The 22,613-nt window shown below is 41.5% G+C and overlaps 4 protein-coding genes and 2 long non-coding RNA genes across 14 annotated transcripts; 2 read left to right on the forward strand and 4 right to left on the reverse strand.

Moving 5' to 3' along the window:
- The first annotated feature begins 167 nt into the window (after nucleotides 1-167).
- LOC124313611 lies at nucleotides 168-1,047 on the forward strand. 3 transcript variants are annotated; one of them, XR_006910880.1, is made up of 4 exons: nucleotides 168-464; nucleotides 565-631; nucleotides 695-777; nucleotides 841-1,047. It is a non-coding gene; the product is annotated as an uncharacterized LOC124313611 (long non-coding RNA). The 3 variants fall into 3 exon arrangements; XR_006910879.1 differs by lacking the exon at nucleotides 565-631 and having other exon boundaries at nucleotides 678-777; XR_006910878.1 differs by lacking the exon at nucleotides 168-464 and having other exon boundaries at nucleotides 534-611; nucleotides 678-777.
- On the reverse strand, nucleotides 892-5,521 carry LOC124313018 (DNA topoisomerase 2-binding protein 1-like). Of its 2 annotated transcripts, XR_006910663.1 has the most exons (5): nucleotides 5,395-5,521; nucleotides 3,887-4,848; nucleotides 3,742-3,823; nucleotides 2,281-3,572; nucleotides 892-2,204 (listed from the first exon to the last, which is right to left on the reverse strand). XR_006910663.1 is itself a non-coding variant. In XM_046777683.1 (3 exons), exons 1-3 carry the CDS (start codon nucleotides 3,689-3,691, stop codon nucleotides 1,985-1,987), a joined length of 1,551 nt encoding a protein of 516 aa, XP_046633639.1. In that variant the 5' UTR covers nucleotides 3,692-3,721; the 3' UTR covers nucleotides 892-1,984. The 2 variants fall into 2 exon arrangements, 1 of the variants encoding a protein (XP_046633639.1); XM_046777683.1 differs by lacking the exons at nucleotides 3,742-3,823; nucleotides 3,887-4,848; nucleotides 5,395-5,521 and adding an exon at nucleotides 3,653-3,721.
- Nucleotides 5,522-6,464: 943 nt separating this feature from the next.
- LOC124313706 lies at nucleotides 6,465-6,898 on the reverse strand. The gene is made up of 3 exons (XR_006911011.1): nucleotides 6,878-6,898; nucleotides 6,657-6,733; nucleotides 6,465-6,569 (listed from the first exon to the last, which is right to left on the reverse strand). It is a non-coding gene; the product is annotated as an uncharacterized LOC124313706 (long non-coding RNA).
- Nucleotides 6,899-7,601: 703 nt separating this feature from the next.
- On the reverse strand, nucleotides 7,602-11,704 carry LOC124313069 (ovarian-specific serine/threonine-protein kinase Lok-like). 2 transcript variants are annotated; one of them, XM_046777785.1, is made up of 8 exons: nucleotides 11,431-11,704; nucleotides 11,010-11,366; nucleotides 10,777-10,951; nucleotides 10,478-10,714; nucleotides 10,177-10,399; nucleotides 8,946-10,096; nucleotides 8,359-8,515; nucleotides 7,602-8,291 (listed from the first exon to the last, which is right to left on the reverse strand). In XM_046777785.1, the coding sequence occupies exons 1-6, from the start codon at nucleotides 11,559-11,561 to the stop codon at nucleotides 9,816-9,818; spliced, it is 1,404 nt and encodes a 467-aa protein (XP_046633741.1). In that variant the 5' UTR covers nucleotides 11,562-11,704; the 3' UTR covers nucleotides 7,602-8,291; nucleotides 8,359-8,515; nucleotides 8,946-9,815. The 2 variants fall into 2 exon arrangements, with proteins under 2 accessions (XP_046633741.1, XP_046633740.1); XM_046777784.1 differs by having other exon boundaries at nucleotides 8,359-8,542.
- Nucleotides 11,705-11,973: 269 nt separating this feature from the next.
- Nucleotides 11,974-15,728, forward strand: LOC124312825 (RNA exonuclease 1 homolog). The gene is made up of 7 exons (XM_046777315.1): nucleotides 11,974-12,167; nucleotides 12,234-13,525; nucleotides 13,591-14,425; nucleotides 14,491-14,827; nucleotides 14,901-15,378; nucleotides 15,448-15,568; nucleotides 15,639-15,728. The coding sequence occupies exons 1-7, from the start codon at nucleotides 12,032-12,034 to the stop codon at nucleotides 15,725-15,727; spliced, it is 3,288 nt and encodes a 1,095-aa protein (XP_046633271.1). The 5' UTR covers nucleotides 11,974-12,031; the 3' UTR covers nucleotide 15,728.
- Nucleotides 15,729-16,201: 473 nt separating this feature from the next.
- On the reverse strand, nucleotides 16,202-20,712 carry LOC124312947 (CAP-Gly domain-containing linker protein 3-like). 5 transcript variants are annotated; one of them, XM_046777552.1, is made up of 14 exons: nucleotides 20,694-20,712; nucleotides 20,073-20,111; nucleotides 19,342-19,579; nucleotides 19,050-19,265; nucleotides 18,542-18,658; nucleotides 18,194-18,476; nucleotides 17,903-18,131; nucleotides 17,720-17,841; nucleotides 17,529-17,648; nucleotides 17,207-17,456; nucleotides 16,935-17,135; nucleotides 16,677-16,852; nucleotides 16,512-16,583; nucleotides 16,202-16,448 (listed from the first exon to the last, which is right to left on the reverse strand). In XM_046777552.1, exons 3-14 carry the CDS (start codon nucleotides 19,417-19,419, stop codon nucleotides 16,369-16,371), a joined length of 1,944 nt encoding a protein of 647 aa, XP_046633508.1. In that variant the 5' UTR covers nucleotides 19,420-19,579; nucleotides 20,073-20,111; nucleotides 20,694-20,712; the 3' UTR covers nucleotides 16,202-16,368. The 5 variants fall into 5 exon arrangements, with proteins under 5 accessions (XP_046633508.1, XP_046633511.1, XP_046633507.1 ...); XM_046777555.1 differs by lacking the exon at nucleotides 20,694-20,712 and having other exon boundaries at nucleotides 16,732-16,852; nucleotides 20,073-20,307; XM_046777551.1 differs by lacking the exon at nucleotides 20,694-20,712 and having other exon boundaries at nucleotides 19,342-19,576; nucleotides 20,073-20,306.
- Between the last annotated feature and the right edge of the window lie 1,901 nt (nucleotides 20,713-22,613).

The following is a 22,613-nucleotide window of genomic DNA, read 5'->3' on the forward strand; positions in this document are numbered from 1 at the left end:
TTTAGTCCACCTAGCGACAATTAAACCGATGAGCAATTCACTAACTGACCGTCAGGTGGCAAACGGAGGCGCCAACAATGCTTTCTTTGAATAATATTCGAATCAGCCTATCAAAAATCTCTTTTGCAATGGAGAATGGACTTAAAACGGATTGCCATAAGTATGTTAACTAAATGTTCTCATGCATATTTACCAGTCCATTTGTCATCATTTGCCACGTAATGACGCCCATTGTTGAAGCAAGCCACTTAGCCAGGAATTCTAAGCTGTCATCAATCCTACAGCTGTACTGTAGTATGCCTGTAGTAGAAATGGAATCACAAATTTCAATATCACAGAAATCTTACTAATTTTCTTATCTTGTCTTCCAGATGCATGTTTTGTAGATGGTGAATCTCAAGTGAAACTAAGAACTTTCAGTCGTCATTACATATAATTGACTATCGTTTCCAATTTTGATAATGGTGAGATGTCGTTTCAACACCAAGACTGAATAACATTTTTCTACATCTACAATTCATTGGTTTTGTCTTTGGTTTTTTTTTCTGGATGATACATTTCAAGTTCTCGCCTGAGCTCTCTTCCTTTCTGTAACCCTATCTTATCTATGGGTTAAAATTGATACATTTAGGTATTTCTTGCTGTCACTGCAAACTTTAATTTTTTTTAATTGACAGTTTAATAATCCTTTCAGTTTAATCTTTCAACGTTGTGCCATAGACCTTGTCCACTGGTGGAATAGGATTATTATGGCGAGATATGTTGAACTTGTTCCAGGTATTTATACTCCTTATCTTTCTTTTTGCTGTACTCTTAGTTAGTAATTTTATTTCATTTCAGGTTAATCTTTCGCCATTTTGAAACGATGTGAAGCACTTGAAATGAAAGATTAACAGAAGGCGTTAGTTTATTTTTGCAAAAATTGTGTCAGACGACTAAATCAATTTTTAATTCAACAATCTCATGCATCTACAAGTTTACTGATGCATATCGTGATTCTTAATCATTAGGCACATTTTGGCGAGAATAAACGTAATTTAAATAATTTAATGTAAGGTAATATATAAGCAATGCCTGTTTCTGAACCAATTTCTAAACAAAGTAACACCAGTTTAATGAATAAATGCTACTAGTTGACTATAGTGAAGACCAACTGCAATAATTATGATAGAATCGTAAACAAATAAATGCCTGATGAATGGGGAATTTGCGAACGGGTAGATTGCTTTATTTAGAATTCAAAGTGCAAAAGAAACCTGGAACTGGAAGGCAAAATGGATTTGGTTTTCACTATTATGTAAAATAATCCAACGCCCAACTCATAATCAGACGCTGCAAAAACATAAATAAATGCTAACAAAGTCACAGCTCCTTGGGTTGCGCGTTTCCCAATACGCCGTTACGGTAAATAATCCATTACCCAAATTTCTTTCCTGGCAGTGCGATAGGGGATTATGGGATGTTAAACTCATTACTAATGCAAATTTGACAGAAAGTAGTTAAGTCACCGTAAAAGAAATAAACATCACATAAATATTCTACGTAGAATTAACAACTATATAGCACAAGCCATTCTTTGAAAATGAAAAGAAATCACAAGCTACCGTACTCCATCACTACTCTGCAACCGAACAAAAAATACAAACGGCTCGAAAACTGTGGAAACATGCATTGGATTTGCGTCCGTTTGACGCCCAGAATGGATGATTCACCGACCACTACGTCACCAATCAAGAATGAAAGAGAAATTTCGGATTCCCTCGCGGAGGATTATTTTGAGAATCTACATAATTGTTCCCATCACTTTCTTTTCTTAAAAAAACAAACAGCATGCAATTTTCTCAACAAACATTCGTTAAAAGTCTTTTGTAACCCAATCAAAAACCGCAACCTGGTTCAATAATTATTGCTGACGCTAAAGAACAAGTTAAGACACTATTTCGAGATAAATCAGCTATAGGAACAGATAACGACAATAGAATAACTAAATGTGGGTTGAAGGAATGGTGTCTAAAAAGGGGAGAAATTCTGGCAAAACACATTCCGCCCACTTACACTTCTTGTCTTTGGCGAGGATCAAGTCCCTGAGATAATTGGGTGGGACGCAATAGATACCTTTACTGGCGTATAAACGAAGTTTAATTTTGTTGATTTCACGACTATCCAGGACACAGAGGTTGGTCTTTCCATTCTCCAAAGCCAATCTAAAACAGAAAATGAATCGAAGGAAATTACATATTGTTTCGTTTGTGGTTTAATAAAGTGAAATGGATATCTTACTCGGGAGCAATCACTTCTCCTCCGCCGGCTTCAATCAACTGCTGGAAGGCATCGTTCTTCTTGCGGAGGTAAAGTACGGCCTTAATGCCTTGGAAAGGGCCGGTAGAAAGGCCACGGTTTCGAATAGTGCGCCAGTAATAAGCAGCGGCGGCAATACTGGCTTCCTCTTTGGAAATGGAATCATTGGACGTAGGATTGCCCCACTCGAATATTCGCTCATCAACAAAGTGATGAGTCTGCTCGCTCTTTGCGATCCATCCAGGATGAACAATCCATTTTCCAGCAGCGATAGATGTCATCAGCTTGTCGTTACACTCAAGTTTTGCTACTACAAGGTGAGTGCATGTTGAATCGTAATGTTTGCCATCGATGGCAATCCCGCCTAGCACTTCGATTATTTGAACACAGCTGTCCCGATCTTCTTGTGACATACCGGAGAACATGATCCGGAAAGAATGGCCACTGTACCGTGAAGCATTTAGCCTCTTCGACTCGTTTAGTCTCTTCGATGCATTTGGCCTTTGTGATATCCGGCTAACTGCATCTGGTGAACACGGTGGTGGTGCCAAACGTACAGGAACATTTTCCAACTGGCTAGCTACTGGATCGTTTGGCAAGGAAATCTCCTGAGTTGGACGAGGGAGAACTTGCTCGGCCTGCAAGGGTTTTTCTTCTTCAGCTAGACTGTTGGGAAGGCTTTGCAGTTCATGTGTTGTTTCCAGGGGACCGGAAGAGACGGGCGCAACATCTGGTAATAAAGCTGTTTCAAAGTTTAGGGACGGTTGATAGCAAGTTGCAGCACGCAAACGACATCCAGCATATTCGCAGTCTACGATCCACTGAGGCAAGACGAACAGTTGATTCCATTTTCTGGCATTCTGCATATCTTCGGAAGGGGTCAACTCGCCCTGACATATGAAATGAGTTACTTCCTGGGAGTGCTGGAGAATAACTTGGCCGCCCAAAATCCTGATGAATTCCTCCATCTCGAGTCGTCTGTCTTCTTCGATCTCCTGGCCAATAAAAATCCTCGCCTCGTGTAACGGAGGAAGATTCGGATCCGGCAAAGGCGAAGCTTCTGCGTTTGTCACCTCATCTGTAACTTCCCAATTGCAGTTTAAAATTTTTTCAGTTAGATTTGCAAAATAATCCTCGGCGAGGGAAACCAAAGTTTCTCTTTCACTCTTGATTGGTGACGTAGTGGTCGGTGAATCTTCGGTTCTGGGCGTCAAACGGACGCGGTTATCCACTGCATGTTTCCACAGTTTTCGAGTATTTGGTGATGGATCCGGCTAAAAAGAAATGGAATTTAGAAATTAAGAAGTACAAAGAAGAAATCAATTGTTAATAGTTTACAGTAGGGCGACATTACATTTAATAATCGTCCGTATGGAGTCTCGGGTGTGGGCATATTACTAAGAGCTGGCCGAGGTGTGGGGGATATACCAAAAGATTTTGTACCATTTGATGTCTGCAGTAAAAAGCCCTCTGAAGCCGAGTCAGTCAGGACAGGAAGTATCACAGGAATCGTTGGTTGCCCCATCTAGATAAAGAAAAATGATGAAGTTAAGCTGAATGATTAAGCACAAATTTAAGCACAAAATACTTGAACAGGCGTGGGGGCATCAAAAGTAATTGACGAAAATGAAGTAGGAGCTGAGAGTGTTTCATCACGATCACCAGGTGGTCGAAAGATCCCGAAATCTGTTTCCTTCAGTCGAGTACTAGAAGTGGCGGATGCAAAAATCCATTCAGCGTTAACGACAGGGACTCCCCACTTGACGGCTTTTTCATATTTCCTTCCTTCAGCTTTGGGGCATACAAGATGTGTGGAAGGGTAAACGTCTTTAGCTTCGACCATTTTGCGAGAGAAGAACTGTTGTTGTTTGCCTCCAAGATGATCGACCAAGTACTGAAGGAAATCGCTCAGTCGACCTTGAATCCCACTGAACGACACCACACATCCTGCAAATATTTGACTGTTCTGGAATTTGATTGGTTGATGATAGATTTCAATTTCCACTAGACAATCCTCATCGATGCAGTCCTCGATCCAAAATGTGTTGATCACAACAGCTTGCCCAACTGGATCGTCTGGGAGCAATTCGGCATGGACGACGGGTGTAGTAACCTTGTATTTGGCGTCGTTTGCCAACACGCGACCTCCGTTACTTTCAATGAGATATGTCGTCCAAGAGATCAAATCCGCATCCATGGAACCAACGAGTTGAAAAGTGACATCGGAAAATAGGGCATCGACAGGACGAAATTTCAACAATACTGACACATCTTCTTCCATTTCTGTTTCGTCAGCTGTAGTCAAGTTTTCGAAGATCGTTTGCAGGTCTTTTTCTTCAGGGCAATTGTTGTTTTCTTCAGTTGTGACATTTTTGGCGGTGCTCTGCTTACTGAGAGTCCGTACGTACTGCACGTCGTCTTGGGAATCCCCCGTTGCCATCGATACAAGCTCAGGCGTAGGCTCCTTAGAGAAGCTGCTTAGAGTGAAGAGGTTCTTGTAAATAGGATGCAGATGCTTGGCTTCGGGAGCTGGTGCTTTTCAGGACTCGCCTGTAAAGAAACAAGATAAAATAAAATAAATCAAAATTTTAAAACACTGGACAATCTTGCTGCAAGAGGTTCTTGTTGAAAGAGGTTCTTGCTGCAAGATTGCTTTGACAAGAATGGGATTGCAATTGTATATGGAATCGAGAAGACACAGTGGACCAACAACTGTGCACTCGTAACTTTGGAGAAATTCAATTAACAGACCGCTGAATTCAGACAAGATAAATACATGTTCTTTGATGGGTTTCAACTCCAAACATTCATTTTCTGGAATCCACACAACATTTAAGCCATGGTCCTAGCAACACTTGTAAGCAACAGTCAAGTTCTTATTACATGTAGCCTCGTTTGAATTGACAGGAATAACGCAGAAGATTTTTTTACAAAGCTGGCTATTTAAAACTTCCATTTTCAAAACACATCAGCAATTAGATCTTACAAGAGGCTCTAGAAACTAACTAATAAAATATATAAGTTTGTGTTGGCAGAATAACAAAGCTAACAAGATTCATTCCCATTTACTTATAAATACCAGAATAAAAATTGTACCTGTCGCTTTAAGATGACAAAATATTAGGAAGGCTGTCGTCACTCAATCGCCCTGACATGCACGTGTCAACTGATTTTAGACAGCAGAGCAGCCGAATTATTACGACTCGTTGCTATAGCCACCAACCACCATTTGCCAATTTTCTTAATTCAAAGAAATGCATTTATAAAAAAAATTAAAATTTATTTAAATATCGTTATTTTGGTCTCTGGTTCGGCTACCACATGGCTACTGCTACAAAACTAAATTAATTTTCACACAATCCAATTGATTTCTTTATTAGAAAGCAAGCACGATTCCATCTTTCATTGGAAAACACGATTAGCAAAATTAAAACAAAAACTTTAAGCCAAGAATATAAATGAACGGAAGAAAATCGGAATTCGACAAAAAAAATAACAAATTAAGTTTAACAGGTAAATTTTTCGTTGAGCATGTGCAGTACATAGGAATGTACTCAATTTAGGTATCTTAAAGCCAACAAAAAGAATAAACTAACTATAAACAATGAGACATTTCTTGAAACGATGAGTCATAACCAGTTAACCGCCAGCAAATATCATATTTTAGTGCAAAAGCAACACGATGCGACTGCGTGTTGTTTTTGTTTGTTATTTCTCACGAAAAACACTCGCGCCACCTATTGGACATGTTTATACAGTCAGTTACAGCGGGATTGCATTGAAAAATCACAAGCAAACAAAAAACAAAATAAATCAAAACATCCAACACACTCCAGGATAACAGCGGCATCAAAAACTCCATGCAACAGCTCAACTCAATCAAAGAATAGTTGAAAGGAAAATACAAACCGCGGCTCTCGTGAAAGTAAATAGGTAAACAATGCAGACGAAAACTATCAATCAAATCGCTTGATACGCTATTGTTGATTACAATACGATAAACGATTCTTGGAAGATACAAACGATTCCAAGTAGGTGCTAACTGCTAATATGCCAGAATACCATATAGCATGCCAGAATGGAAGACGATTCATTTCTACCTTGAGTGACCATGCAGTCCATCAAAAATGAGATTCCCTCTCTCCTTAAGTCAATATTTAGAAGGTCAGGTATGAGTTTCCGTTTCCGGGTTGAAAAAAAAAGAAATGAATCATGCGAATATTTCCGATATTCGATTTACAGGAGTGCCCATATTCCGGGCATTACGACATCTGTATAACAGATAGAAAGTGCCGCTATTTAGGATTTCTGACACAGTATCGGATATAGTGTTGCCCAATAACTAAATTTACATTCACCTTTTTAGAAAAGTCAGCAGAGTGACGTTGCCGGGCGTGATACTGGCTGTTTTGTGCGTGATGGTGTAATTTCTTTTCTACAGCAAAAAAAGGGAAAATCTAATTTTTCTTGTTGACTGGCTGCACTAACACCAGCATTTATTATTTCCTGAACGGAAACGATCAACATTTTTCAAATCTGATAAAAGAAATTTACAAAACAAAAAAATTAAATTACGAACGTAATAAAAAACTGGTTATTCTAATCAATTATTCCCGCAAAAAATAGATGCGCTTCGTTGAACCGAGAGCACATTTTTCTTCATTCTCAGATAGTTGTTGTTGGTGTTTTTGTTTCATCTTCGTGGAGGTATTCTCTGCTAATTATTGTCTCCGGAAGAACATTATCCCGTCGAATTTTGACTTTGCCACGAGGAAAAAGCTGAAGGTCATACGAAAACGTTATTTAGCCGAAGAAAAGTTCCGGGAGTCTAACCTTTTTTAATCATCAGTTTTACAGTGAAGCTACTGTTATTTTCACGTGAAAATCGGCGCTGGTCGAATCACGATTATTTTTTTTTGAAACGAGATCTTTTCGTGCTGTTTTTATTTTATACCGTCGTGATGATGTAGCACCGCGGGGTTCTTCTTCTTTCTTTTTTTAATCCGCCCGTGCTCATTTGCACACACCGCCCACTCGGAGACAACGCCGGAAGCCAATTTTCAGGTTTCCTTGTATATTCGCACAAAAACTCTCATCAGCAGTTCAATTCGTTGGCAGCTATTCCACACACGCTTCGATGGTCGTCACGAAAAACAGAAAACTGATGATGACATCCAATCCACTCAAATACGGTTGAAGAAACAAAGAGCATCGGGTATCTTATCAACGTTGCCAGCAGCCAAAAAGATCTAATTACAATTCGAATGCAAATTGCAAACAGATATCTCAGATCAACATGTGCATGATTCAAACAATTCAATATTTATTTCGACACTTGATTACAAGAAGGAATATCTGGTTATGACATACGTATTACGTATAGGAGAGTGACGATCATATTTGAATCTCGAGCCTGTTATTGGTCAAGTTAATTTAAATGAGATTTTTTCGAAAAATATAGCATGACGAGTACCAATACATTATTTAGGTTGGACTTGTGTGTGTGTTGGAGATGGGAATTCTCACGACTGTGAAGCCAGCACGAAACGAGTATTTATATACGCTTTACACGTTTCGTTTTGATTGTGCACTTTTTTTTCTTCTTTCGTTGCAGATCAATTGTTCCTTGAAATCACGCCGGATGCGCCCCGCGAATCCGGTTCTTTATCAGCGCTGCCAATCTCTGAATAAAGTATTTGTCTTGAGGCAACTGATGTTCCGTCGCTGCTGTTGTTGCCAAGCGTCTCTGCTGCTGGCCCGACGACGACCCGCATCACCAACGCCTTCACATTCTTCATAATGATGGACTCTGCTGTACTGTTGTCAGCGGGAGCCGTGACAGGTCGTCCGATGTAGCGTGGATGGCGCAGCTCGGTCGCTGATAAAACTACATTGTTGTTGTAAGCATCCTCATCCATTTGCTGCTGTCTCGTGCTGTTCCGCGCTTGAGACGCCACGGTCACTACCAACACGGCCACGATGCAAACCACTAACTATGTGTATAACAAGAATCAATCAAATAACTGCGTAATAGTTATGTTAGTAATAATGAGCACTTACCACACTGAAAACGGCGACCAGATATTTGGGTTTTCGATTTGTCGTCGTTGTCGTCGTCAATTCTGTAGCTGTTGGCTTCACCGGTTTCCCGCTCACGATCGTCATGGTCTTGATGTCGGATGTGGAATGATTGGTAGGAAACATCGACTGCCGGCTTCTATAGGCGAGAGACTTGCGTTCGTATCTTTATACGACAAAACAAAGGTGCAATGAGTCAGCCAAAATAGGAAACAACAACAACACAGCGAGAGGGTCCACAGTTCACGTCGTGGGTGGAATTTCGTTCCCCATCGGAAAATTTTTAAGCTCCGGCACGACACTTCCGGGCACACTGAGTCACCAGCACGCGAGAGAGATTTCTATGTGAATCAACCCGCGACCGAATAACACGCGATGTGCACGGCAAACCAAACCGAAAAAATCAAATCCTTAACTCATTTTCGGGAGTAGACATATGATTGTCTTAAAAATTATTAAATGAGATGATGAAAGGATGTGAATCATTGGTTTGAATAGCTTTTTAAACAGAAAAACGATTCGCCAAAAATTATTTTAAAAGTTGCAATCAAAACTGAATTATCACTTACCGGCGTGAATTGAAATTGTCACGAATAGATTTTTTTAAAACTCCGTCACCGGGAGTGGTGTGCTTGAAAAGACTGTTGGAGGTCGAATGGATCGTGTCGTCCATCAGACGCTCTCTTTATTTCTTCCTTTGAAAGAGAAACAAAAAGTATCAATGAGAAGAAGGAAACAAAAAACCTGTTCTTTCATGGGCGCTCCAGGACAAAGGGGAAGACCCTGGAGAGGGGTTCACATATTTCTGCAGGTATGAAGAACAAGAAGAAGAGATAAACGAGGCAGAGCTGGCTGGAGGATATCAGCCTCGAAGGCTTTTTAAGGGTATCGTGAGAAGAAAAACTTTCTTTTTGACAGCAGGATACTCATACATATAGCGCCCACTGGTTGCCTTCCCTTCCATCAATCTTACCTAAAACTCGCCCACCCGTTTTTAAAGCTTTCACTATTTACCAGGGGATTTCGTCACTAGTTCCGGAAAATTTGACAGAAATACCAAAAACAGTTCACCCGATCAATAATTGTTCTACAGGGATATCCGTTTAATCCTTTCAAACTGCTACGGTCAGACATTTTTTAAAAAACAAGGTTTAGTAATACTGAGTTCTTTTTTATTCGTTTTTTCTTTACCGGCAGCAAAAATAAGACACAAAATCAAAAAAAGGAACCTGACTGGATTTTTATGCATGAAAACTTCCGAAAGGCCATGTCCAACTAATTAACACGGGGGGCAAACTGAGGGGAAGGCGTTTTTAAATATACAACTGCTTAATGAAGAGATCGTATTGAGAACAAGAAGGAAAAAAAAAATAGCCAACTGTTGAGAAAATAATCGGACCACAGCCTCTCTGGAGAAAATAATAAATAAATTTTTCTTATTAGGGAGTTACCCGCCGTCGTTTCGGCACAGGTTCATCAATAGACTCGTTTTCTTGGATGCAACTGAGTAAAGAGTCGGGGAGCTTATCGACGGTACTTGTATCAGCAAAGACAATTTCTTTCACCCTGCTGACCACTTGGCTGTCTTTCATCCATGGGTCTTCCAGGATATCCTCTAAAGTAGGTCGTTTGTTGGGGTCAACTTCCAGCATTTTCTTGACCAACGCCAATCCTTCAGCCGATACTGAACTCCAATTTGGTTCTTTCAATAGAAAATGACCTGGGTCAAAAATGCCGGAATCAGTAAAAAAGAAAAAAGGGCGGAAAACAAAATTCTTGATAAGAAAAGGAGAAATGAACCTTTGGCAATATTAGCATCAGTCGAGAGTGAATGAATGAATGGGTGGTACCCGGATAACAGAATGAACAGGATCACCCCTAGGCTCCAGACATCGACCGCTGACGTATATGGTTTGTAAGTCCTATCCCGGGCCACTTCCGGTGCTAGATACAGCGGTGTACCACAGTAGGTCTGGCATACGGTCTCTTCATCCACAAACTTGGAAAGGCCAAAATCTGAGATCTATAATTTAAAAAAAGGGAAAGTAAAGTTGCGTCAATAATGTGCGCACGCTGCGACAAAGCGATTGAGAAATAATACTTTGAGAATGGCGTTTTCGTTTTGACTAGACATCAGGATGTTTTCCGGCTTGAGATCTCGATGAACTACTCCTTGCTGGTGAAGATATTTTACAGCCAATACCAACTGCATAAAATAGTATTTTGCTGTGGATTCTTCCATCTGACCCACATCTTTAATACGTTTCTGCAAGTCCCCTCCGTTCATCAATTCTAATACGAGGTGTATCGATTTGGGTTTGCAAATGCTGTCTTCAACCTAATTGTTCATGCAGAGCTTTCATTACTATTACAATTAACCATGATGAGATGATGAGATACCTTAACAATGCCAGGATGTTCCAGCGTACAGAGCAATTCCGATTCGTTCTTCAGTTGTTGTATAGCCTCGTTGCGTTTCAACTCGCTAAATCCATTTGGTTGACGTCGTACGCTTTTGATGGCATATTTTTTGTTTGTCTTTTTATGAACAGACAACCATACCTCCCCAAATGATCTGCAGAAAATAAACAGCGTAAAACAAAAGAGTATTTATGCATTAAACAAATAATTACCCTTTTCCAAGATTCTCAACAATGACAAATTTCTTGTTGATGTCGGTAGGAAAGCCAGGATTCCTGTGCTGCGTGTCCAAGTAGGTAAAGACTTTGCCTTTTGGACAGGTCATGGCAATTACATCACCATTGGCAAGAAGCTTATTCTTTCCTTTCCCGATTCTAACACCATTTACGAATGTTCCATTTGCTGAATAATCTTCTAAGATTGTCTGATAATCAGCTGTCATGTCCCTAATTCTCCTGAAACCACACTGTACTCGACTAAGATTATCAATTTTGATTTTTGTAATTTCTTGATGGATGACAATATCACACATGACGTGACGACCAACAGTGTACAAATATTTGCCATGCCTGACAAAAATAAAAATTCCCAATTTAATTCACAAAACACTGAAACAAAAAAAATAAATCATACCTTAGCCTTTCAGTGTCCAGATCACGATCAGAGGCCCAAAATAATAATCCCCACGAGGTGGATTCAGTCGGCGCTACATTTTCCGTATCTTCGTCAGTGTTCTGCGACAGGGGTTGCGTGTCTTTGTCCATCTTTAAACAGATGATATAACCAGTTGTGAAAACCCTTGTCACACATCTAACATAAGAAACTTAGTGAAATATACGATCACCACGTTCGAAATTTTTTATTTGAACGTAGTCTGTATGTCCTTGAAATTTCTGAGACTAAATTTTTTTTCACAACAAGACGTTGTCAATTTTTCAATCTAAGGCATTTTGGTCGAGACTTAACCTTGACTTTTTTAAATGGCTTAAAATTTTGATAAAAAATTATAGATCTCTTTCCCAAATTATTTATCTTAATTTAATCATCTTTTATGTCAATTCGTTAAAAAATAATCAAAAATCCGGATTCCGGATATTATTGTTTGACCGACCATTAGAGCCTCCCCTTTGTAGAAGGGCATTGGTTTTTCATTATTGTCATTTTTTTTCTTAATTAATCGTCTTCAATTGAAGATTGGAGATTTATCGCAAATTAATATTGACTGTGGGGAAGCATGCTTCCGTCAGTTGGATACTTCAAAAGTATCGTCTGTCCTTATTTCGAAAATGAGTCGTGTGAGAGGCCACATTGTCAATTCCGACACGAACACTTGCCTGTTCGAGCACCTAAACCAACTGTGGTCCTCAGAAGTATGCATGTTTTTGTCTATTATGCAACACAAAAGAGCAATACTAACTGCTTTTATACCTTTGCAGCTCATGATCCTGGCCCATCTCAAGGATCTCAAGAAGGAGAAAATTCTTCGTCAATCGAGCAGATAGTGTCTGAAGCTGTCAAACGGGTCCTAAAGGAAAATGGACAGCTTTTGGAGAATTTTGATGCCTCCAAAATTATGGAACTTGTTGGCCAGCAGAAGCTGGTTGAGAAGGTTGTGGAACATCTTGCCCCTCCCGTCAGTCCCAAGAAAGTTGAAGGAAATCCTAGAGAATCTAGCCATAAAAGCAAAAGTCACAAATCCTACAACATACCTGTCGGAACCCCCGCCTATACTCCTACGCCCATTGCTGTTCTCAAGAAAGGCATAACAACCCCTTCGAAAGTGGAAAATTATGAACCCACAAAACCCTCTTCTGGACGGGTAGCCACTTACAAACCCAGCAGTAAGGTTGCTGCCAAATCAGAAGAGACCTATACACCATCCACTTTGGAAAGCACTTCAGTCCCGTCTAGAGTAGATAATTATGTGCCTAGAAACTCATCCACTAGTTCAACTGCCACCTACAAGCCTAGCAAAGTCGTCTCAATTAAAACAGAAGAAGGTTACACTCCTCCCTCCACGTTAGAAAACACTCCCGACGTCAACTACACACCGAGTAGTAGGGATTCAGATAACATCATCAGTGATCGCTACACCCCTCCGTCCAATTTGAACTGCGACGTCGACTACCAGCCAACCACTCGAGAATTGAGCTCTGTTGAACCGTCGTATTCTCCCAGTTGTTCAACATTCGAATCTGGAATCGCCGATTACTCGCCCAGCTCCATCTCGACTCTATCCACCGAGCCGAGTTACAGTCCAGCACCGACCAGTAGCAGCGTTTCGTTCGAAGTTGACTACACGCCCAGCTCTTTGGCCAGCGGCCAGCAGCTGACACCTGAAAAATACCTCGAACTTTTCGAAGATGCGGAAGAGGCTAGCGAGTCCGAGTCGAAGAAGAAACACCGAAAGACCAAAGAGGAGGAAAGGCGAAAAAGGGAAAAGGAGAAAGAGCGTGAAAGAGAAAAGGAACGACGCCGGCGGAAAGAGAAAGAAAGAGAAAGGGAAAAGGAAAAGAAGAAAAGTAGTCGTTCAAGTTCAGATCAAGATTCCAAATCAAAACATTCAAGCAATAAAAAATCGGGTAGTTCCAGTTCCAGTCCCAAGAAGAGCAAATCTTCTGAATCTAAAAAATCCGAGTCTAAATCTGAAGAATCTAAGTCATCTAAACACGATGTGGAAATGGAGTCGGACTCTGACGTGGACGAAGAGTGCTACCGAATATTCAAGGTGAGATTTAAAAAGTTGTGTACGTAAAACTCGTTTAGGTTTTAATTACTGCCCAATTTATTTAGGAATACAAACCGAGTGCAACTAGCAGCAGCAACGGACAAGCCGACGATCACAAGAAGCGGAAATCGGAAGATGTGCCTCCCGTTTCAGAGGCGATTATTCCCGTGAAGAAGCAGCGGGTAGCTCATACTCATGTCGACGCTCCAGTCCGACCATCCAGCCTTGTTCGTGCCAAACCTGCACGCCTTACTCCGGGCATGATGATGATTGACCGTTTCAAAAGCTTCCAAGAGGCCAAAGTGGCGAGCGGAGAGCAATCTTGGCCACAGCTTTCGTCCACTTCACAACGGATCGCTGCTCCACGTCCATCGCCTTCGTCGTCATCCGGTGGAGCAGAAAAGAAGAGAATCGCCCATGTTCCTAACGTGATGGGTATGCTTACCTCCAGACCCAAAGCTGCTGCTCTGGCAACTGTTTCGCCAGGTCTTCCGGCTGGTTTGGGATTGCCGACCAACCAGCAACAACCGACGACGCTGCAGAGAGCCGCCTTACCTGGAAACAACGCTTTCCGGCGACCTGTTCCCAACAAAGCAGCTGGGCCACCCGTTCCGGCAGTGAAAGCTCCGCCGCCCAAACTTCCACGTCCCATGATAGCGATTGAACTGGGCTGTCGGGTGCCGGCCAATATTCGACAAAAGTATCTCAACATCCTGGTGGACGAAACGCTCAAAATTTACGACCGGGAAGAAGATGCTTATGAAAGAGCCGTCGAAGAAGAAAGGCAGTCCTATGCCAAGTGTAGCAGTAGGATCGTGTACGCCAACGTCATCACCAACGTAGTCCAGCGCATCCGGCGAGAAGCTGAAAGTAACAGCAATCCGAGTTCCACTATTCAAAGTATGAAATTCATTTCCCCCCCATAATTTGGTTATTAAATTAAATTTTTCCTTTTTCACATCCAGATGACAAGAAGATGATGTCCCACTCGGCTGTATTGGCCGGCAAAGGAGGAGCCACCGTGTCTTGGAGTATTGAAAAGCCAAAATCAAGCAAGATCGATTCCAGTCTCTTGAAAGGAGCAACCCTGTACAAACTGATGGAACGACATCTCCTCACTCTGGAGCAACAGGATTTCAATGGGTTTCCACGACCGGATCCCAATGAAAGAGGCCGAGCCCTTGTCAATCCCATCAACAAATTCCGCACAAAGCCGAGTGTCCACCTAGCACCTGACGAGCGCAATTGCGATCGATGTAGTAAAGTTTACAAAGTCAACAGTAAAGGCCTGGCCGTCAAACAGTTGAGTCGACAATTTCATCATTATCTTTTATGATAGTTGTTGTAACTCTTTTCTTTTTATTATGTTTTGTAGGGACGACACCTGTTCCTACCATTGGGGCAAACCCTTCGCCCGTCGCGGTGAGACTCGTTATACCTGCTGCAAAGGGGAGGCCAATTCCGACGGTTGTTCCGTGGGAAAATGGCACGTAAGTGATACCGGAAGTCTGATCAACCTCAAGGGATTTGTGCGGACGATGTCCAAAACGCCGCCACCCGACGGCAACTACGGCGTCTACGCGCTGGATTGCGAGATGTGCTACACGACGGAAGGGCCCGAACTCACGCGAGTCACCGTTATCTCGTCTGATTGCAAAACGGTTTACGAGACGCTCGTCATGCCGGACAATCCAATTCTCGATCACAACACGCGATTCAGTGGCATCACCGAGGAGGACTTGCTTAACGTCAAGACGACCATCCGAGACGTCCAGGCCGTTCTGCTCAGCAAGTTTTCCGACAAGACCATCCTGATCGGACACAGTTTCGACAGTGATTTACGAGCCTTGCGGGTATAAATTAAGGCCAAATCCGGGTTTTTGTTTGTCCGTTAATCATTCCAATTGTTGTTTTCTTTCCAGATGATACACGACACAGTCGTCGACACCAGCGTCGTGTTTCCGCATTCCAGAGGCCCACCTTACAAAAAAGCTTTACGGACATTGTGCGGCGACATTTTGCAAAAGATCATCCAGAACGATGGTATTTCACATTTGCCCGTTTTCTTACACTCATCGCCTAAGAAACTTGACATTTCTTAATTTGATTTTAGTTGGAGGTCACGACAGTGCAGAAGACGCTATTGCGTGCATGGAACTAATGATGTGGAAAATCAAACAAGATTTAAAGCAACTCAAGTAAATAGAAAAGGAGCTTAAGTCGCCAAAATAAATTACCGGACAAGGAGAAATAACAAAAAACAAATCGTCGCCATTGTTTTGATGTTTTTCTCTTTCCTTTCTTTTTCTGTTTGATTTGTTTCCTCCCCTAAAATTACGGCGTTTAATCAAATGCAGGGTTTATCACTACTTCATCATTTCGCAGCTCATTACCTCCTCATTTATGATTTATTTCCTTCTTCTTCTTCTTCGACTTTCTCACTCAAAATTCAATGCGCTTCTGAAATTTAGAGCCGTTTTCTCTCTGTTTCCGTGTGTTTCTTTCCCTCCTTTGTTTGTTTCCAGTATCGATCTCCCTCACATCGTATCGAGATTGGGAGGTGCTGTTTTGTTTGTTTTTTTCTTGTAAACCTAATTAATACTTCAATAATTTATAATTTCAAACAAAAATGTACTGCCCGTCTGCTTATCGCTTTGGGTTGGAGTAAGACAAGTGATCGGTCCAATTTTCTATTCGTAGGACACAACAAGCTTTGAATTACGAGGATAATAAAATTATGTTTGTTACAAACGTCTCAACGAATGGAAAAAAGTGAAGAGCAAATAAAATAATGTTAAAAAGTCAAAACAAGTATCAAGAGAAATCTCATATTGGTTGTTATGTTATTCCGGTTTGATTAGCGTAGCCCCATTGATCCCTCGGACGGTAACTGATGACGGTCTCACCATAATCCCGCGATTAGCTATTACATAACAACAGCAATTGGTAATCGGATAAAAGTGAATCACAAAAATAATTATTTTACCTTTGCAGTTAAAATAGCGATGGCCCTGGACACAGCCATCATGCCGACCAACGTGATCGCGCATTTCAAGACCTAATTTAGACATTGGAATTTCAAACGGTTAAAATGTTATTGGCCAAAGTAGGGGGAAAAAATAATGTGGGAATCAATTATCGATTGTTTTACCCAACCAGATGCCTTCGGCGAATTGCACACGACCGATGTATTTAATAACGCCCACCTGGTGGTTAAAGAGGACATTCATCCCCAGGTCCAGCCAGTGCTGATTGGCCTTTTTCTTGGTCGGTTTGATTGTTTCGATGAGCGTTATGCTCTGCCATCCCGGTTTGTTGCTGTCGATTCTGAAATAGGACGACATCCAAACGATTAGCGCTGCTAAACATCCGGAACGGCGTGGGGGGGGGGGGGGAAATGATTTATTACTTTGAACCAAGCGACCGCGGACCCTGGCCAGCTGATGACGGGGAATTGGAAAATAATGATTCATTGGCTCGGTGCTGGGTGGACAGGCTGCGCCGCATGGTAGACGGAGCGGAGCTGGGTGCAGGTTTGGCCGGTAAATTCAAACTCGAACGACGGGTAAGTGTCGTCGCCCTGCGCGGCGGTTCCGGTTCGACGTGTATCCTAGTGGACAAAACAAAAGTTAATTTTCGTTTTGTGTCTGCTGAACCGAAATCATCAATTTATCATTTTACTTTTGGAGTTTGCTTCCAGTAGCGAAGACGCCGTGCTTTTCTGGGCAGCTGAAATAGCCGACACCTTGCACTGATCCGCTGTTGCGTCCTTCCGGCTTGTCCAGCTCAACACCGTACCACAATCCGCTGGCAAATTTGGTCTCTCCGCGAAATCGGACGACTCCACGGTGGCGAGTTCCGTTCAGAGTCGTCACCATCACTTTGTCGCCGACGTTGATCTCTTCCACCTTGACGGGCGTCTTGGTTACATCTGAAATTTTATAAAAATAAACGTTACATCAATTTTACTTTGAATATTATAGAAAAGTTCTGAAATAGTTACTGGTGGGACTTTTTGACACATTCAGTTGGCGGATGCTGGATGCCTTTAGGGTGATGGTTGACTGGTATCCGCTGGAAGAACTGGGGTATTTAGAAACGCGATTTAGAGGTACAAACAGGCCTGGAGGTAATAATAACCCAAAGGGAGCAATTAAAATTTTGTATTTTTGAAATAATAGGAAATACGTTTACCGTGATTGGGTGAACATTTGAAGTAGATTGTGTCCTGGATAATACCGTCGTTTTTCCCTTCCGGCGTATCCAGCTCTACACCAACCCAAACTCCGGAAGCAAAGTCCACCGTTCCGCAATATCTGCAAAGACAATTACAAACTATCAGTACTTTTGTATCGAGTAACTTGTTAAAATTATTACCTTAGCGTAGCTCCTTTGGCTTTGTCCACCAATATTCGATCGCCAACGTTAAGCCACATAGTTTTAAGCATAGCTCTTCCGGCCACACTCTCAGCTGCTTTCTTGTAGCCATTTCTGCCCGGCGACTTGGTGCCGGACTTGCTTTCTCTAGACAGAATGTCCTGCAATTGTCCGATAATCTGCTCCGTGTGTGGAATGTGCTCGTACTTTGATCCATCCGGAATACATTCTGCAATCGTTTGACATAAAAAATTGGTCTGGCATCACTAATAAGTAATAACTGTTTAATACCTAACGGAGTGCGTCCAAGATTATCCTTCAACTTGGTATTGGCGCCAAATTCAACCAGGACAAGTGCGCTGTTGACGGCTAAATTATGAGCGGCGATGTGGAGTGCGGAGCCGTTCTCGTATTCGTTACAAGGACTGTCAATATCAATCGCCTGATTGGCGTTGAGCAAAATCTTGGTGATGGGCTCCGAGTCGAACAGTGCAGCGTAATGCAACGGCGTCATCTGGGTCCACCTGCAACGGGCGTAAATATCTGCCCCACGGGATATCAAATCTTGGACCACCTTTGAAAATAAATAGAAATTTAATTATGTGGTCTCGTTAAAAATAAAGAAAATAAAGAAATAACCTCAGCGGCCACTTGGGGATCTCCAATACCAGCGGCCCCGGCCTTACAGGCGAAATGGAGCAGCGTCATGTCTGATAAGGAGTCACGGTCATTGACATGGCCGTTCCGCTCCAACACCTGTCAACAATTGATTTGGATTGTCTTTATTACCCAGCAATAGAACCTGATCTACCATTCAGAAATATCCACAATTGTTGTCTCTGTGTGACAATTGAGGTCTCTGAGCTACGGCCACGGACCGGTGCGGCTAACAAGTCTCAACAACCAGTACACGAGGGAGAAAGAAGTTTATAATTGGGTTTCCCCCTCCTTCACGTTTTGGGGGTCCCGTTAGGAGGGAAACAAACAAGACAAGTCCGACAGGAAGCGGAAGACATAAGAATTAATGGTTATCTTTCTTGCAGGGGGAAAACTTGATATATTCAAAAGTGTTTGTGTCTTCTTCAAAAGTCCGTTGGAAAACGATAAAAGTTTACGACTTGATGATGGCCGTTTCGTCTTTTCTCACCTGTTGAATGCAAAACTTGATGGATCGCTGAGTGTGAGGGTTCCACTGGCGCATCACGGCGAATATCTGCGAAATGCTCGTTTGCGGATTGACAAACACCTGCAGACATTTCAAGCAGCTCAGGTCGAAATAGGCAGCATCCGTCAGCTGACATTGCGTGCAGAGTGGAGCCTCCGCCGGCGGATGGGTCACTGGATACGATCTCGTTTGATCCGCCTAAGAATTTAATTCCAAATTAATTTCCTAGTCAATTTAAAAATATTTTTTAAGAACAAAATAAAAATCAACGTACAAACATTACCTCGCTGTCAAATGACGAATCTCCGTCGTAATCCAGATGAAGCGATGAACGATCAGCCGGAATGATCATTTCGGGAGGATGGAAGGTGATTTTGGTTGGTTTGAAAACGCTCGACGTCGAGTGACGGTGTGAACGAGATTCCGGCTGGTGGCGCCTCAATATATACAGGGGGGCGAAAAATATCGAACGGCGCTGCAGTCAGTGGAAAAAAGGTCCGTTGCAGCTGCTTCTAAAATAATATTTCAAGTGTACAACACTACATTATAAGGCAAAGAAAATGAAAAAGGGACAGGACAAGGAAGAATGCACACTTTCAGACTGCTTCCGCCGCCCCGAGCCCTCTGATTGTCTTACACACCGACCCAGGTGTTTGTGTCTTCCTCCTCCGTCTTTGCTCTATAACATTTACAATGCCCAGGTGGATGGAACGATTGTGTAGTTTGTAGAAATAAATAAACAAAAAAAGGCGTTCACATTTTTCAGGTGGCAAGAGCCTGGGCCAAGTCAAAACGGAACAAGAAACTTTATTGTTTCGACCACTGAATTTTAAAAAATATTTCTGGGGGGATTCTTATCTTGTACTGCACAGGTTTGGCTTGATGTTCGTGACCTTAATGGTTGGGAATCAGTCATGCATGCGTCATCACGTAACAAGCAGACGAAAGGAAACAATTCAGCCACTTGTTGTGTACTTAATAGAAAGAATGCATTGAATCACGTACCAAGTCCTCATGACTGCAGAGCTCGATGCACGAACAGCACTGTAGGGAGATTAGAAGAACATTTAAAACTTTGTGGAGAAGAGGTTAACACACAACTAAATAGCCGCAGCCCACTGAGCTGAGGAGAATAAGACCGTGAGAGACGAGGAATCGAATGAGCAGCTAGTGAATGTAAACACCACAGTGGACAAGGGTGTACACTGCACAACAAGTCTCTCTCGGCAAAAGTTTCTCCACGGGTTCGGCCATTCCCAAGGACGTCCGGGCGGGCCCGGCTTTCCAAATTTGACTACACTACGAGTCGAGCCAATATGCGTGCTGCGCTGATATTTCGTTTGGAATAAAATGGGCGGGAGTGTTGGGGGAAATTTGAAACGGGTCAGTGGAACTCTTGAGAATCACCGTCACCATCACAGTTCATTATCGTTAGTCTATTTAAATTTTAAAATTTAAGAAACCTGAATTTTGGATTTGGATTTTACAAGTAAACAGTGAGATTTACAGAAATAGTCAATAAATGCCTTTAAGTGCCAGTAGACTTGAAATCAGCGTTGAGTATCAAAATCATTTGACATTCTATCCAAATAAAAAATAATTTGGGAATAAACTTTCTTCACTCACCATTCTTACGGTTACTTCAGGGCAATTTTCTTCACCATATTTGTTCCAGGCCTTGGACAAAGATGCGTCTTCCTCGCGTTTTCCAGTCAATCAGAGTTTTGAGCCCATGTCGGACTCCAACATTTCAGAGTCTGAGAAGAGAAATAAAGACTTATGTTTAGAATTTTGCTGTATGTTTTTCCAGTAAAGATTATTCTTACATTAAGTAACTAAGAGTTACTAAAGGCTACTTAATAATCTTGTTTTGCTTGTGTTGTGTGAGCTGTTACCTGTGTGATCCATATTGATTCCTATGTTAGGCTGGAATTTGGCATTCTTGTTTTTTTCTGACGAAACAGCAAAACATTGTGGGTCTAGCAGTTCAGGTAGGCTGACATTGAACGTTTGAGTTAACTTCATCAGGTACTTGTTCTTCGCTGGATTCTTCATGAGCAGAGAAGACTTCAACAATCACAATGTACTTGAACAGCTTATACTTATTGTTGTTTGAATTTAAGCAAAGTGATGGGGGAACTTTGGCTTGATAGAGACACAGAACAAAATGTAACAATCGCTTTTCTCACCATGCAGGGATTGAACATCCAATGCAGGTGAAACAATCCATTCCTCATTTCTTGCACTGGTTGGACTTCTGGATCATTTCCTTAACTTGATTGCTTTGTTTGAACCACGTGTAGGAGGATCGGGGAACTCGTGGATAACACAGTTACTACGACTGTCGATTAGGCAATCGAAAAACAAAACAAAATTTCGTGAACGGTATTATTACTAAAACGTTTGTGTAACAGTGTACTGAGTTGGTACTTATTGGTAGCCTCACGGTCGATGCTGAGGAGTGTGAACTAACTGACACTCTGCTGCCAAAGGACTGAAGTCTGCTGATTGCTGAATAGTGAATAAGGCAATAACTGCAGTGAGTGCAGAACTGCAGACGAACTTTCGTTCATGTCGAAGCGTGCACTGATATTTCGCTCAGAACAAATGCGCGGGTGTTATGAAAATGTAATTTAAAAATACATTTCTCAAAGTAAAATCTGTATTTAATAATTCTAGACTAAATAAATTTATAATGGTTATTCATTGCAGAATATGTACGCTACTAATCAATATAATGTTACGCCGGTTATATCAATTTATGCATTTCCATTTACTTGGAATTTTTTCGTTTACGACCCCGGCCTGCGCTGATTTCACTTTTACGATCTGTACCGATTTTTCAATCACTTTCACATCTTATACATTATTATAAGACAAAACATTATTAGATGGCCGTAAAATACAAGCAACAACATTATACAATAGTTTTGCTTTATTAGTACTTTATTTTTACCTTTTTGCCTGACTGACTCATTTGGTCACTAATTACTAGTTTACAACTAGTCACATTCCATGAATTTATCCAGAAATCCCCTGGTAAAGTATAAATTTTCTGCCAATCCTGAAAAGCCAAGAATAAAACCAAAAGAACAACAGCAAATGAAAATATTTAGAATAGGAAATGGAAGTTCTTCTTTCAATGTTATTGCCAAAGCAAATTATTTTACCTCAGTGAACTAGACGATTATTTCTCCTTTATAACCATTGGATGCGAGAAAAAAACTTGTTGGACTTTCTTTGAATGTCCTCCAAGACACCGAGTGGGATTCTGTTCAGAGTTAAACCAATATTATAGTTTAAAAAAACTGGTTAGTGGCATTCCATTTCTACCTGGTGAGCAGCCAACACATGATTGATGAATGGATTCCATAAAAATTTTTGGGTACGTAAAATCCGTAGAGTATTGAGCTAGAAGAACACAACTAGGATAGCTCCAAATAGAAACTAAACCCTTGTAACAACCAGTAGCTAACTTGGTTCCATTCGTCTTTACCCGAGAAAGAAGAGAAGTTTATATTTCGTGTAGTTCTATATATATAATAC

Source organism: Daphnia pulicaria, chromosome 9 (genome assembly GCF_021234035.1).
Source record: "Daphnia pulicaria isolate SC F1-1A chromosome 9, SC_F0-13Bv2, whole genome shotgun sequence".
NCBI lineage: Eukaryota > Metazoa > Arthropoda > Branchiopoda > Diplostraca > Daphniidae > Daphnia > Daphnia pulicaria.

Excerpts from the sequence above, each read along its gene's own strand:
- LOC124313018 (XM_046777683.1), bottom strand. The coding sequence starts at position 3,691 with ATGCCCACACCCGAGACTCCATACGGACGATTATTAAAT. Across the intron at positions 3,573-3,652 it reads CATACGGACGATTATTAAAT|CCGGATCCATCACCAAATAC; the intron begins GTAATGTCGCCC and ends ATTTCTTTTTAG. Across the intron at positions 2,205-2,280 it reads GGAGAAGTGATTGCTCCCGA|ATTGGCTTTGGAGAATGGAA; the intron begins GTAAGATATCCA and ends TTTCTGTTTTAG.
- LOC124313069 (XM_046777785.1), bottom strand. The coding sequence starts at position 11,561 with ATGGACAAAGACACGCAACCCCTGTCGCAGAACACTGACGAAGATACG. Across the intron at positions 10,715-10,776 it reads AACATCCTGGCATTGTTAAG|GTTGAAGACAGCATTTGCAA; the intron begins GTATCTCATCAT and ends ATGAACAATTAG. Across the intron at positions 10,400-10,477 it reads ACGAAAACGCCATTCTCAAA|ATCTCAGATTTTGGCCTTTC; the intron begins GTATTATTTCTC and ends TTTAAATTATAG.
- LOC124312825 (XM_046777315.1), top strand. The coding sequence starts at position 12,032 with ATGCTTCCGTCAGTTGGATACTTCAAAAGTATCGTCTGTCCTTATTTC. Across the intron at positions 13,526-13,590 it reads AGTGCTACCGAATATTCAAG|GAATACAAACCGAGTGCAAC; the intron begins GTGAGATTTAAA and ends CAATTTATTTAG. Across the intron at positions 15,569-15,638 it reads AAAGATCATCCAGAACGATG|TTGGAGGTCACGACAGTGCA; the intron begins GTATTTCACATT and ends ATTTGATTTTAG.
- LOC124312947 (XM_046777552.1), bottom strand. The coding sequence starts at position 19,419 with ATGATCATTCCGGCTGATCGTTCATCGCTTCATCTGGATTACGACGGA. Across the intron at positions 17,649-17,719 it reads CAAATGTTCACCCAATCACG|GCCTGTTTGTACCTCTAAAT; the intron begins GTAAACGTATTT and ends TATTACCTCCAG. Across the intron at positions 17,136-17,206 it reads ACTGGAAGCAAACTCCAAAA|GATACACGTCGAACCGGAAC; the intron begins GTAAAATGATAA and ends TTTGTCCACTAG.